A 14050-nucleotide genomic window follows, 5' to 3' on the forward strand; every position below is an offset into this window, starting at 1 on the left:
CGAGTGTGCAAGGCAATTGAAATGACACAATGATAAATAAGGTGTAATGCCTGCCTTCACATATCCATGGTAGTTAAAGCTCTGAGTCCTAACCCAGATCACATTACTGCTGTTAACTACCCGTTTTCATTGGGAAAGTCAGAGGCTACCGGACGAGAACTACCTCAAGATGTTTCCTTTACTCTGGGCTTAGAGAATACAGCTATTCTGTCTTCTTTTCCGAGTCCATCTCTCTCGCTCTGTCCTCCACCCGCTGCTTTCGATTTATATCCAATTGGCGCCGCTCTTACTTCAATCTCCCTCCCAACAAGGGCAAATTATCTGGTCCACAAAATGGTCCGGAGGCTGCTGCTTATTTTCCAGAAAATTAACATTTCATTTCCTTCCTATCTACTGAAACAGCTTTTGACCCTAGCTCATCTTTGACAGATCTTTTGACCCTATCTCATCTCTGTGGTATTTGACACCATACACCCAGATTTCTCAGGTCCTGTCCTGGTTTCCAGGGAAGTGGACATTTGTAGTTATCCTGTCATTTCTTTGGGCCCTCCTTTGTTTTTTTAAAAATCGATTACACACACACACACACACACACACACACACAAATAAAATAAAAACCGATTACACTCTACCCTTGGTTCGACCACCTATTTCTTTCACTCCTTTATACATTTCTGCTATCCTTTCAACCCTTCCACTCACCCCTGTGTGCACTCCAAATCTCCACTGAAAATATGGCTTAAGACTTCCCTACACGCCCACTAGGATGTTACACTGCTGTCTCAAAGGCAACACCTCAGGCAGTTTTTCATTCTGTCCTTCCCCCCAAGCTCCCGGCAATTCTCCCCCTTTCCTCCCTCCATTCTCTGCTCTCCACCAGTGTGCCCCTCGGTCCTCTCCTCCCTTGCAAGTCTCCGTCAGTAGGAACTTCTTCAACTCCGGGAAACTGGTGCCTCGCACAGACTCGGCCCGGAGCCCTCCTCACAAGAGTAGACACTAAAACGTTGTCCCTCAGAGCCTCTGAATCTAAGTTGTTAGCGCCATCGCTTTCTCCCTTCAGAACAGTTCTGCCGGCACAAAATTAGCCCAAAGTCATTAATTACCTTTCTTCCAGTTTCGTGATACAATCCAAGGGCCGAATCCGTAATCCGCGCAACTATTTGCGAGGCAGGACGACAGCCGCCAAAACACCCAACTCCTCCCCGCACCCGCCGGCGCAGTTCGAATTTGAAATCTCCGCTGGCGCCTACGTCATCACGTACGTCGGGCGCGTGCGCAACTCCTCACACGCCGCTCTCGGTCGCAGGAATTCTGCGTACTACTGGCGTCCCGCTGCCTCACTCAGCACCGCGGCGACTCTGGTGAGTGCAAGCGTCCTCTCCGGAGTCCAGTCCGATTTGAAAGTTAGCGCTGAGGCCGCGGGAGCTGTCTGCCTCTGATTAGCGGACAGAGCGCTCCAAATCGCCCTGGAAATGATTTTTCCGTACAGCAACATGGCCGCGCCCTTGTCTCGTAGCAAAAAAGAGAAATTTCTTTCTTTTACCGTCAAAGTGGAGTCTCACATGACCGCTGGTTAGAGGGGTGCTGCTTTCACGAGGCAAGGCAGAGGCGTCGTGCAGTTTTTCTATCAAGGGAAGCGGTGAGGTAGGAGATGAGGACTGCTGCGCGTGGGCGGAGCCGCCTTCGAGGTTCCAGCTGGTGTAGCTGCGGCTCGGGCGTCCTGGTCCCCCGCGGTGGCCGGCGAGTGCAGCCGCGAGGAACCCGAGGGAGTAGGGGTGGGGTTGGATGTGAAGGGGAGAGGTAGGGGCCGGAGAGCTTAAGCACAGTAGTTTACTTTGCCTAAACAGGACTAACCTGCTTCCCTGAGTTTGAACTCAAGACAAGTACTGCCCAATACCTGGAGGGAATGAAAAGCTTTGAGCCAAGGTCCTGGTACTTGATTCATGAAACAGTTTTGCGGTTAACTAGAATAGTAATTTTGGGCACGTCGCGTTTTCAGTTTCAGTCTTCTGGACTAAATTTCTAGCTCTCATTAGCTATTACATCAGCTCCTCGCTGCAGGTGGTGACTCTGAGGGGGAGGACCAAATACCACGATTACCATCACTAATAGCATTTGTTTGAAAAGTTGCTGTGTGTTGGGCACTGCACAGCACTTCACGTAGAGTATCTCATTTAATTCTCTAAACCGCCTTCCGAGATGTCATAAAAAAAAAAAGATGGATTTGAGACTCAGATTAAATAACTAATATAACTAGTAATATTGCTAATACTACATGGAGCTAGAAGTTTGGATCTAAAGGCGACTATTACTAATCGTGCTATTAACCACTTAATGTATATCTTTTTCTGTCCCACTCTTAAGTTCTCCATTACACTAGATTTAATAGGCCATATCCAGAACTTTACCTTTTTTTTTTTTTTTTTGTTAAAAAATAAGTTTTGAAAAACATAATTGCCGGAGGAGGACTGCTCAGAACCAATAACCTTGCAATTTTGCTAGGGTTTGGTATTTCTGAAATCTGTTAAAATTGCATTGTGCTCTGTCTAGACCAGTCTTCGATTTCATGGTTTTTGCTGTCCCATTGGTAGCAGTGGTTACTGGGCATATTAATGAGCTGACTTATTATGGTAAATGTGCTTTGAAAAAAACAAGGATTGATCTGCTAACAACTTTTCTTGAAATTCTGTGGCTTCTCTAGGTTTATCTCATTAAAAAGGGTGAATTCACATAGATAATGTAGTATTCTTTGCTTTGACAGGACACTCACCTTTAAGAACTGAATGACTTCCTGACTTGGAGGATGTGGACCTAGTGGCTAGATTCAAATATGAAACAGGAGGTTGTGTGGAGGGCTCAGGAAAATAGGAGGATTCAACTGAGATTCCAGAAACAAGATCATATTTTAATGCTCTTTTGCTCAAGTGGCTGAAAATTTTGAATTATCAACCCTGAAATTAAAAGTTTATATTAAAACATTATGTTTTTCCTTAACGTATCATGAATGTCAAATTCTTTTGTGTGTATATGTTAAGTTTATATATTTGCACATGAAATCTACCTGTGCATATGAAGTATATTTTTATTATATGTTGGACGTTTAAGAAGTTAATCTGAAAAGTTGGGTTTTACATCTAAACCCTCATTTCCAGAGATTTTTGTTTTTGCTTTTTGCTTTTCTATTTTAAAAGAAGAGAATGTCTGTGGTGCACCAGCTGTCACCAGGATGGTTACTAGATCATCTTTCTTTCATTAACAACATAAACTATCAACTTCAACATCATGAGCCTTGTTGCGGTAAAAATGAGCCTACTTCATCTGTTCACTTTGATTCTCTTCAAATGGATTCTTTGACCTCTTTTGGAACCTCTGCTACATTTAATGCTTTTGACTCTGCCACTCAGCCAGATAATGATGACAGAGGAAAATGTGAAATCTCTATACAGAAATACGTTTTTCGATCTGAGCTATTTAATGTCACCAAACCTTACATAATTTCAGCTGTTCACAATGAATGCCAACAGAGGAATGAAAAGGAATATCCAGTGGATGGTGTTAAAGAAGAAAACTGCCTTTCTATTATTGGGAAGGTAGACAGCTTTAATATGTTTTTATTTTTCTACAGAACATGTAAAAGAAATTTATCATTCCAATATCTTAAATATAATTTATAAAGTCTAAAAACAGCAAAGTGTAGAAAGTTTTTAGTTCTATCCAGTGTAATTTTTAATTCTTTACTAATGTTCTATCATTCTTAGGCCACATTTGCATATTTCAAAAGTAAGCAAAGTTTGTTTAAAAGTGAACGCTCTGTAAATTAAAACTGAACAACAATAGCAAAAAGCCCTTTATGCTTAGTCATTTGTATTAATTGTTTTTGCAGCTGTTTTTGTTCAACAACTGCTGCTTTGTCTGCAAAATCCTAAAACAGTATTTGGATTTTGGGAGATTTTTAGAGACCTGTCCTTTGGGGATAAACTCATAATGAAGTTTGCAAGAAGGGGATGATATTTCATAAAGTTTTATTAATAAAAGTAGAAAGCTGCTATAGAAAATTGTATGTGTTCTTAAAGTATACATATTTGTATATGCACCGGTGCAGTCTTTTGGTGATGTTTCAAGAATGCCATACGAAATCAAATTAATTATGCTTTAATACTTTGTGTGTTTCTGAAGAGTTCAGAGGTGATTATACAAAGTCTGTTTTGGATACATTATATTAAGATTTTCTTTGATAGAGATAGGAATAACTTTTATTACTCACCCATACGTGTTTGAGATCTTTCTGTGTGCTGTTGTACATGAAGGGATGAAACAAGATAAACGCAGTATCTTATAATTGATAGCCATGAAGAAAGATACTAAATAAGAAAGCATGTTGAGAATTAGAATAAGGGAAGTAATAGAGATAATTTAATACATTGTTCTAGTTTCCTGAAGTAGAACTTTTAATATGTTTGTAATTTCTTTATTCCGTCTTTTTTTTGTCTTGGCAGATATTTATTGAGCCTTTACTGTCAGGCATAGGAAAGAAAACATATAGTTTGAGATTTCAGCAAAATAGTATATAGATTATCATAACTACTACTAGTTCAGACAAATAAGCATTTACAGTTTGCTAAGTATGGGCATCTTTTAATGTTTACACTGTTACGTTGGTTAAATTTGTCATTTTAATATAGAAAAATATAGGTGAGCATATGTAATGAATCATCTTGACAAAACTCACCTTATTTCTGACATGCTAAAGCAAATTATACAACTAGCTTATTCTTCAGTTCATTTATTTATTCAGCTAGCAAGCATTTATTGTTAGCCTACTAGGAGTATGCAACCATATAGACATTAGTGTTTCAGCAATAAGAATTATGAAGTCTCTGCTCTATTTTGCACTGTCTTAAATGTTCTTTTCTATGAAGTTGTTAGATACAGAACCGTGTTAGTATACCTGATTTGCACCTAGCTTTCAGATCAATCATAAAGAGCTATTGAAAATGCACTGGATTTTTTTTTTTTTTTGAATGATAGTATATGAATAGTTCCTCTCCTCAAAAATGAAGAGGTTGAGAATTATATCATATATAACTGTTAGATGATACTGGTAATTTTATACAGTGTCACAGTTTTCTGGTGTTCTATGGATGTCCCTGCTACATTTTATCATTGTTACTAGTTCTTATTAATAGCTTAGGTGACTTTATATTACTCAGTAAGCCTGTAGTAGTAGTAGTAGCAGTAGTAGTAGTAATAATAATGATGATGATGATGATAATAAATAGTAGTTTTTTATTTGGGAAAGCTTATTTCCTTTGTCCATACACTTTTCACTGATTTCGACCTTAGCAGTCAATTAACCTCTTAAAGACTGAGATACTATGGAAAATATGATAAAAAAGAGATACTAATACATTTCAAAATATCAATATTGTGCTAGACGGTAACATAATTTTCTCCCTGTAATTTACTCTTTAGAAGCGTAAAAGATGTGTTGTTTTCAATCAAGGTGAATTGGATGCAATGGAATACCATACAAAGGTAAGGTGTAAAATGTTCATTGATGACCTTGGAAGATTAATGTGTAGTATAAATGAACCATATAAATAAGGATGTTCTTAAAAATTAAGCAGTTATTTTGATCTGAGTTAGAATTTAATAATGGATTGATTTATTATTTTTATAGTAATAATTCAAACCAGTTTTTATTAAAATTTTATATTCTATTAGTTTTACTATTTAACATTAGTAAACTTGTACTATATTGGTTAGGTTTAGAAATTTGTTAAGTTTTAAAGTCTGTCATCCATAGGTAAAACAACTTAAAATAATTGCAGTAGAAAACATGAACAAGGTGAGGGATGTATTTTTAAAATGTGGTGATAAAGAGGAACTAGTAGTTAAATGAGAAGAAGCAGAGGGTACCCAAGTATTTTAAGCTTTAACTCTCTAAGGAAACTTTTTGATCAAAATGGGAAGATTGGGGTTGGAATTTGTCTTAGGAGGGATGATAGTAAATACGGTCTTGAATATGTTGAGTTAATTTGATGGTAGGATGTAAGATTTTTTTCTCTCTTTTTGTTGGAAAATATACATAACAAAATTTGCCAGTTTTCCATTTTTAGGTGTATAATTCAGTGACATTAAGTATATTCACAATATTGTGCCATAATCACCATGCATCCATCTCCAGATAGAATCTCATCATCCCAAATAGAATCTACACTGTTTAAATAACTGCATTTTCCTATTTTCACAGCTCCCAGACCTCTATTCTACCTTCTATATTTTGAGTTTGCCTATTATAGGTATATAAATGGAATCATATATTTATTGTTTTGTGTCTGATTTATTTCATTTAGCATAATGTCTTCAAGTTTCATTCCTGTATCAGAATTTTATTCCTTTTTTATGACTGAGTAGTATTTCATTGTATGACTGCACCTTCATTTTGTTTATCCATTTATTTGTTTATGGACATTTGGGTTCTTTCTACCTTTTGGCTCTTGTGAATAATGCTGCTATGAATATTTGGTATATAAGTATCTATTTTAGTTCTGCTTTCAGTTCTTTCCAGAATATAACCAGATGTGAATTGCTGGATCATGTTTGTATTGAACTTTTTAAGGAACTGCCAAGTTGTTTTCCATAGCAGTTGCACCATTTTACATTCCTACCAGCAATGCACAAGGGGACCAGTCTCTGCACACTCTAATACTTAAAATTTTCTGTTTGCCTTTTTAAAAATAAAAGCCATCCTAATAGGTGTGGAGTGGTATCTCATTGTGGTTTTCATTAATATGTTGGATTTTACACATATTGAAGATACCTGAATACACAAATGCTAAGTCTTTCAATAACAAAAGTCTGCTTTAGTTTGTTAATTTTGGAAATATTTCTATTGCCTAGAAATGTCACTTGCAAGATTAAACTGCAGAACTTTGCAAAAATCAAGGATCTGATATGAGAAAGCTGAACAATTTTAAGATGTTAAATGAAATTAGAGAATAGAATTTCTTGAATTTATGGAATGTTTGATGTTGGTATGAGGACTGTTAATAGACAAGATATGTAGATAATCGTAAGGAACATATATTAAGGAAAAGACTATAGTAGAACTTGTCTTATTATTACTGAATCTATCTGTGCCCCTCCTTTTCTTCCTATCTAATTCATTTATACACTTATTCACTCACTTATTAAGTACATTAATTCACTTTACTTACAAATATTCATTAAATGCCAGCAACCAGACAGTGTTAGCTCTGGGACTTCAGTAGAAGTTGAGATATAGTGCCTCTGTTGCAGCATTTACTTTCTTGAGAGACACAGACAATTAAACTATATATCATAAAAAGCAGTATCATAGGACAATTTTAGTATACTGTGAGGGTAAATAGAGTGGGCATCCAACTTAGAGTTGAGGATACGGTGTCAAGGAAAGCTTAATGGAGGCACTGATTTCGTATAAGTTGAGTCTTTGCAGTAGGCATTAGTCATATGAAGGTGATGATGAAGAGAGGGCTTTGAGAAGAATAGCATTTTGTAGCATTTAGAAGCAAAATGGAAAAAGCTTGTTTAAGGAACTGAAAAAGACTCAGGATGGCTGGACTGTGGAATGTGGAGAGAATGGTTAGAGATGAAACTGGGGAAATAAGTCACATTATGTGAGGATTTCCAAGTCTACCTTAAGACATTTAGACTTAAAGGTGTTGGGAAGCTGTTGAAAGCAGATGACAGGATCAGATTTGTATTTTATTTAATTTATTTAATATTAACTTTATTTTTAGATAGATAATGCATTCATTTGGTGAATTGAATGTACAGAGTATATAGTAAAGTCTTTCTCTAATCCCCATCCCTCAGTCACTGCTTCCTCCTCCCAGTGTATTTGTCCAGTGGTAGTGTTCATATATGAAAGACAGTATGGACATATATTCCCCTGCTCCTTTTTTATTTAGATGGTAGCATACTTGATACAATTTTGCCCCTTGTTTTTTTCCCTTCAGGTAAAAACATACTTTACAAATTGTTTTATGTTTCATTGTTGTTCAACTTTTATTAGTCTTTATTGACATTTAGGTATATTATACACATGCTGCTTTCTATATATGTGTGTGTATCTACAGAATGCATTTCAAGCAATTAAGTTGCTAGTTTCAGAGGTTTTAACCTTTTGATAGATATTGTCAGATTGCTACTGGAGAGGTTTTATCATCTTATTAGCAAACCAGAAATGTGTAATTTTTTAAAAAGATTTATTTATTTATTCATGAGAGACACAGACATAGGCAGAGGAAGAAGCAGGCTCCTTGAAGGAGCCCAATGTGGGACTCAATCTCGAATCCCGGGATCACGATGTGAGCCAAAGGCAAGTCGCCCAACCTCTGAGCCACTGAGGCATCCCTAAAAATGTGTAATTTTTCCTATTTTCCCACATCCTTACCATCACAGTGTATGTGATGTGTTGTTTTTGATCTTTGCCAATCTGATAGGTAAAAAATTATATTTCAGTATGATTTTAGTTTGCATTCTCTTATTAGGAGTGTAGTTAAGTACTTTTACATATATTTAAAAACCATTTGTATTTTTTTTAATGTGAACTATTTGTTTCTTTTGCATATTAAAAAAATTGTGTCCTTAATTACTAGGTGCTCTTTATATGTTAGGGAAAGTAGTTCTTTTTGATATACATTACAAATATATTTTTACCAGTTTGTCATTTTAATTTTGATTGTCTTTTAGCACATACACAGTTATATTTTTATTTAATTTATTCTTTTTTTTTTTCTTTTAGAAGTTCTAGATATTTTAGTCCTAATTAAAATGGAATTTCTTCTTCAAAGCTTTAAAAGAATTTTCCCACGGAGGAAAAAAATAAAGAATTTTCCCATGTTTTCTTCTAGAATACTTATGATTTCTTTTTTTTTTTTTTTAATTTTTTATTTATTTATGATAGTGACAGAGAGAGAAAGAGAGAGAGGCAGAGAGAGAAGCAGGCTCCATGCACTGGGAGCCCGATTTGGGATTCGATCCCGGGTCTCCAGGATTGCGCCCTGGGCCAAAGGCAGGTGCCAAACCGCTGCGCCACCCAGGGATCCCCTAGAATACTTATGATTTCATTTCACATTTATATCTTTGATTCATTTAGATATGAAGTGTAATTGCACGTACACATGTGTTTATTTCTGGACATTATACTTATTTAATTTGTCTATTTTCCAGTTTCTTTTCAGGTTATATAACATGAGTATGTTTTAATATTTGGTATGCTCACCTCTCCCCCCATCCTTACTGCTCTTTTACAGAGTTATTCTGTTTTGTTTATTTTCCCATATGAATTTTAGGATCAATTTAATTCTAGTTAGAAAAATAAGCAATTGGACTTTTTATGGCATCAAGTTAAATTTATAAATTAAATTAGGGCCTACTGACTTCTTTAAGATGTTGGTAACACGAATATATCTTTCCATTTACTTCAGTTTCTGTTAACATTATATAAGATTTTCTTTATAAAAGTCTTGCCAATTTACTAAGTTGCTGTATTTTTTTTCTCTTAATTTCATGGGTTTTCCAGGTCATACTTATAACTTCTGAAAACAGTAATACTTTTACTTACAGCTTTCCATTTATTGTATTTTTAATTTATTTCTTGTTTGTAATTGTATAGGCTGGAAAATATAATACAGTATAGTTTTTAAAGATTTTATATATTTATTTGAGAGAGAGAGAAAAGATTTTATTGATTGAAAGAGTGAGAGAGTGTGAGAAAGAGAGCACAGTTGGAGGAAGGCCAGAGGGAGAGGAAGAGAGAGAAGCAGAAGCAGGCTCCCTGCTCAGCGGGAGCCCCTGACGTGGGGCTCAATCTCAGGACTCTGGGACTATGACCTGAGTTAAGGGGAGACACTTAACCGACTGAGCCACCCAAGTGCCCCTCTATCTGTTATTTATTGTTATTATCAAACATGGTTATTGAATTTTATGAAATGTTTTTTTAAGCATCTGTAGAGATTGAATAGCTGATTTTTCTACTAGTATTTCTCTTTGATTTTTTCTTCATGTGTAACCATCCTTGTGTTTGTAGTATATGTTCCAGATGACCAGCTGTCAGTACTTCTCCTCACACAGAGACACATGTTGAATTGTCTCCTGTTAGCCTGGTGAATCATAAAGTTTCTCCATCTGAATATTGGAAACAGGCACCAATCTTGGCCCTGTGTGAACTCCTGACACTGTTTCTTCTATCTTTTGGGTGGTTCTTTTTCTGGCCTTGGATAATTCCCTTATACACCTAAGCATATTAGTACTTAGGGGAATTTCTCTAGTGCTACTGTCTATAGATCTTCATAGTTCTCTCTCTCTCTGTGGCTCTTTCCTCTCTGGTACTCTATCCTGTGGCTTCTTGTCTTGACCTCCCTATATTTTCTGCCTTGTCTACTCAGCTCTGGATTTCTCCTAGCTTTTGTCCAGAGTCGTCTTTCTTGTGGCCTGGAAACTTCCCAGGCCGTTAGCTGGGGCAGTCATAGGGCTTACCTATGATTACTTTCATTGTTTTATTTCCTGATGTCCTGTCTTGAAAGCCGTTGTTCCTGAGACTCCATCTTGGTTGAAAGTAGAAAATTTCGGCTGCTTTGAACATTTTTTCTTTATCATTGATTTTTAGCAGTTTGATTATGATGTTTCTTACTGCAGTTTTCCACCCCTCCTTTGTTAAGATTGAATCTGTGAATTAATAGTCTTCAGCAAATTTGGAAATTTTTGGTCATTACTTCCTCAGATATTTTCTCTTTTTCATATTGAACATTTTTATTGTGTTGTTTTCAAGTGCACTAATCTTTTCATCAATACCTGCTTTTAATACAACCTAGTCTATATTTCATTTTTGCATTGAACAAGCATACCTTGTTTTATTGTACTTTGCTTTATTGCACTTTGCAGATATCATACGTTTTAAAAAATGGGTTTTGTGGCAACCCTGCATCAAACAAGTCAGTCAGTGCCATTTTTCCCAACAGCATTTGCTCATTTTGTGACTGTCACATTTAGATAATTCTTGGAGTATTTTAAATTTTTTCATTATAACATTTGTTATGGGGATCTGTGATGAGTGATCTTAGGTAATTGTTTGGGGGCACCACAAATATAAGATGGCAAACTTAATAAGTGTTGTGTGATCTTACATCTCCACCAACCAGCTGTTCCCGTCTCTCTCCCTCTTCTTAGGTCCCTGTTGCCTGATACACAACAGTCTTGAAATTAGGTTAATTAATAACCCTGCAATTTGCCTTCCAAGTGTTCAAGTGAAAGGAAGAGTTGCTGGTTTCATACTTAATTTTTTTTTTTTTTTTTTAGACAGAGTGCGGGGTGGCAGGGGAGGGCAGGCTCTATGCCCAGTGTAGAGTCCGACACAGGGCTCAATCTCATGACCCTGAGATCATGATCTGAGCTAAAATCAAGAGTCAGATGCTTAACCGACTGAACCACCCAGGCACTCCAAGATGTCTCATGCTTTAAATCAAAAGCTGGAAATAATTAAGTTCAGTGAAGAAGGCCTGTCAAAACCTGAGATATGCTGAAAATTAGGCCTCTTTCACCAAACTGTTAGCCAAATTGTGAATGCAAAGCAAAAGTTCTTGAAGAAAGTTTAAAGTCTTAACCCAGTGAATATATGAATGATAAGAAAGTGAAATCAGCCTTCTTGCTGAGATGGAGAAAGTTTTAATGGTTTGGATAGAAGATCAAACCATACACACGCAATATTCCCTTAAGTCAAAGCCTAATCCAGAGCAAGGACCTAACTCTCTTCAAATCTATGAAGGTTGAGAAGAGGTGTGAGGAATTTGTTGAAGAAAAGTTTGAAGCGAGCAGAGGTTGGTTCATGAGGTTTAAGAAGGTGTCTTCACCTGCAAAGTGCGAGGTGAAGCAGCAAGTTATCCAGATGATGTAACTAAGATCATTATTGAAGGCTACACTAAACCACAGATTTCCAATGTAGATGTAATAGCCTTCTATTGGAAGAAGATGCCAGCTAAGCCTTTCACAGATAAGAGAATGCCTGACTTCAGTTTCAAAGAACAGGTTGACTCATTAAGGGCTAATGAAGCTGGTAACTTTAAGTTGAAGTCAATGCTCATTTACCATTCTGAAAATTCCAGGGCCCTGAAGAATTATGCTAAATTGGGGCACCTGAGTGGTTGAGTTGGTTAAGCTTCTGACACTTGATTTTGTCTTGGGGTGCTGGGGTCAAGCCCTGTGTCAGGCTCTGCACTTAGTGGGAAGTTGGCTTGAGGATTTTCTCCCTCTCTGCCTCTCTCCCTGCTCATGGGCACACATGCTCTCTCCTTTCAAATCTTAAAAAAAAAGAATTATGGTATATTTGCTATGTGTTTGCTCTATAAGTGGAGCTACAAAACCTGCATGACAGCATATCTGTTTATATGGCTTACTGAATTTTTTTTTTTTTTAAGATTTTTGAGAAAGAGTGACAGAGAAAGTGCATTCAGCAGGAGAAGATTTTGGGAGAGAGTGTGTGACAGAGCTGAGCAGGGAGCCCAGTGTGGGACTTGATCCCAGAATCCTGGGATCATGACCTGTGCTGAGGGCAGATGCTTACCTGACTGAGCCACCCAGGTGCCTCACTTACTGAATCTTTTAAACCTACTGTTAAGGTATACTGGGCAGCCCAGGTGGCTCAGCGGTTTAGCGCCGCCATCAGCCCAGGGCGTGATCCTGGAGACCTGGGATCGAGTCCCATGTCAGGCTCCCTGCATGGAGCCTGCTTCTCCCTCTGCGTGTGTCTCTGCGTGTGTCTCTGCCTCTCTTCCTCTGTGTTTCTCATGAGTAAATAAATAAAATCTTAAAAAAAAAAAGACCTGCTCAGAAAAAAAGATTCCTTTCAAAGTAGTACTTATTAATAATGCACCTGTTGACCCAAGAGCTCTAATGGAGATACACAATTAGATGTATGTTGTTTTCATGCCTGCAAATATGAAATCCACTTGGTAGCTCATGGATCAAGGAGTAATTTCAACTCAATCTTTTTTTTTTTTTTTCAACTCAATCTTATTATTGAAATACATTTCATAGGGCTATAGCTTCCACAGGCAGTGATTCCTCTGATGGATCTGGGCACAAAGTCAATGGAAAAAGAGTCACTTTTCTGAAAAAGAGTCACTATTCTAGGTGCCATTAAGAATATTTGTGATTAAAAAAAAAAAAGAATATTTGTGATTCACGGGAGAGGTCAAAATATCAACATTACCAGGAACGTGGAAGAAGTTGATTCCAGCTCTAATGAGTGGCCTTGAGGGGCTCTAGACTTCAGTGGAGGAAGTCACTGCAGATGTGGTGGGAATAGCACGAGAGCTAGAATTAGAGGTAGAGCCTAAAGATGTGACCAAATTGCTGCAATCTCATGATAAAGCTTTAACAAGATGAGAGGTTGTTTCTGATAGATGAACAAAGAAATGGTTCCTTCAGGTGGAATCTACTGCTGGTGAAGATGCTGTGAATATTGCTGAAATGGTAACAGAGGACTTAGAATATTCCATAAGCTTGGTTGGTAAAGCAGCAACAGGGTTTGAGAGGATTGACTCCAGTTTGGAAAGAAGTTCTGTGAGTAAAATGCTATCAAATAGTGTTCACGCTACAGCGAAATCATTTATGAAAGGAAAAGTCAATTGATGTGGAAAACTTTGTTGTTGTCTTATTTTAAGAAATTGCCTTGGCTACCTCAACCTTCAGCAACCACCACCTAATGAGTCAAGAGCTATCAACACAGAGACCAGACCCTCCTCTGGCAGTAAGAATATGACTTGCTGAAAGATTAATAGTCTGTATTTTTTAGCAATAAAATATTTTAAAATTAAGGTATATACATTGTTTTTAGAGATGTAATACTATTGAATCCTTAATGGAATAGTGTAAATATAACTTTTATATGCATTAGGAAACCAAAAAATTCATTCAGCTCACTTTATTGCAATAGTCACCTTATTGTGGCCTGGAACTAAATCACCAAAGTCTCCCATATGGTACCAGGAATTTTAATTTTTAA

The 14050-nt window shown here is 37.0% G+C and overlaps 2 protein-coding genes across 9 annotated transcripts in view; one reads left to right on the forward strand and one right to left on the reverse strand.

Annotated features, from left to right (window-relative positions):
* The window catches only part of NDC80 (NDC80 kinetochore complex component), a 49006-nt gene extending 47747 nt beyond the window's left edge, over positions 1 to 1259 (reverse strand). For 3 of the 4 annotated variants that reach the window (XM_077900184.1, XM_077900185.1, XM_077900183.1), the window contains exon 1: positions 1104 to 1259. The gene's annotated coding sequence lies outside the window, so the exon portion shown is untranslated. The remainder of the gene's footprint in view (positions 1 to 1103) is intronic. The other variant, XM_077900186.1, reaches the window with a different exon arrangement.
* Positions 1132 to 14050, forward strand: part of METTL4 (methyltransferase 4, N6-adenosine) — a 57712-nt gene continuing 44793 nt past the window's right edge. For 2 of the 5 annotated variants that reach the window (XR_013381231.1, XM_077900187.1), the window contains exons 1-3: positions 1135 to 1361; positions 2762 to 3590; positions 5473 to 5535. Coding sequence is in view for 4 of the 5 variants with exons in the window: in XM_077900187.1 (XP_077756313.1) it covers positions 3198 to 3590; positions 5473 to 5535 (456 nt within the window). In the remaining variant the exon portion in view is untranslated. The other 3 variants (XM_077900189.1, XM_077900190.1, XM_077900188.1) reach the window with 3 other exon arrangements.

Source organism: Canis aureus, chromosome 6 (genome assembly GCF_053574225.1).
Source record: "Canis aureus isolate CA01 chromosome 6, VMU_Caureus_v.1.0, whole genome shotgun sequence".
Lineage (NCBI taxonomy): Eukaryota > Metazoa > Chordata > Mammalia > Carnivora > Canidae > Canis > Canis aureus.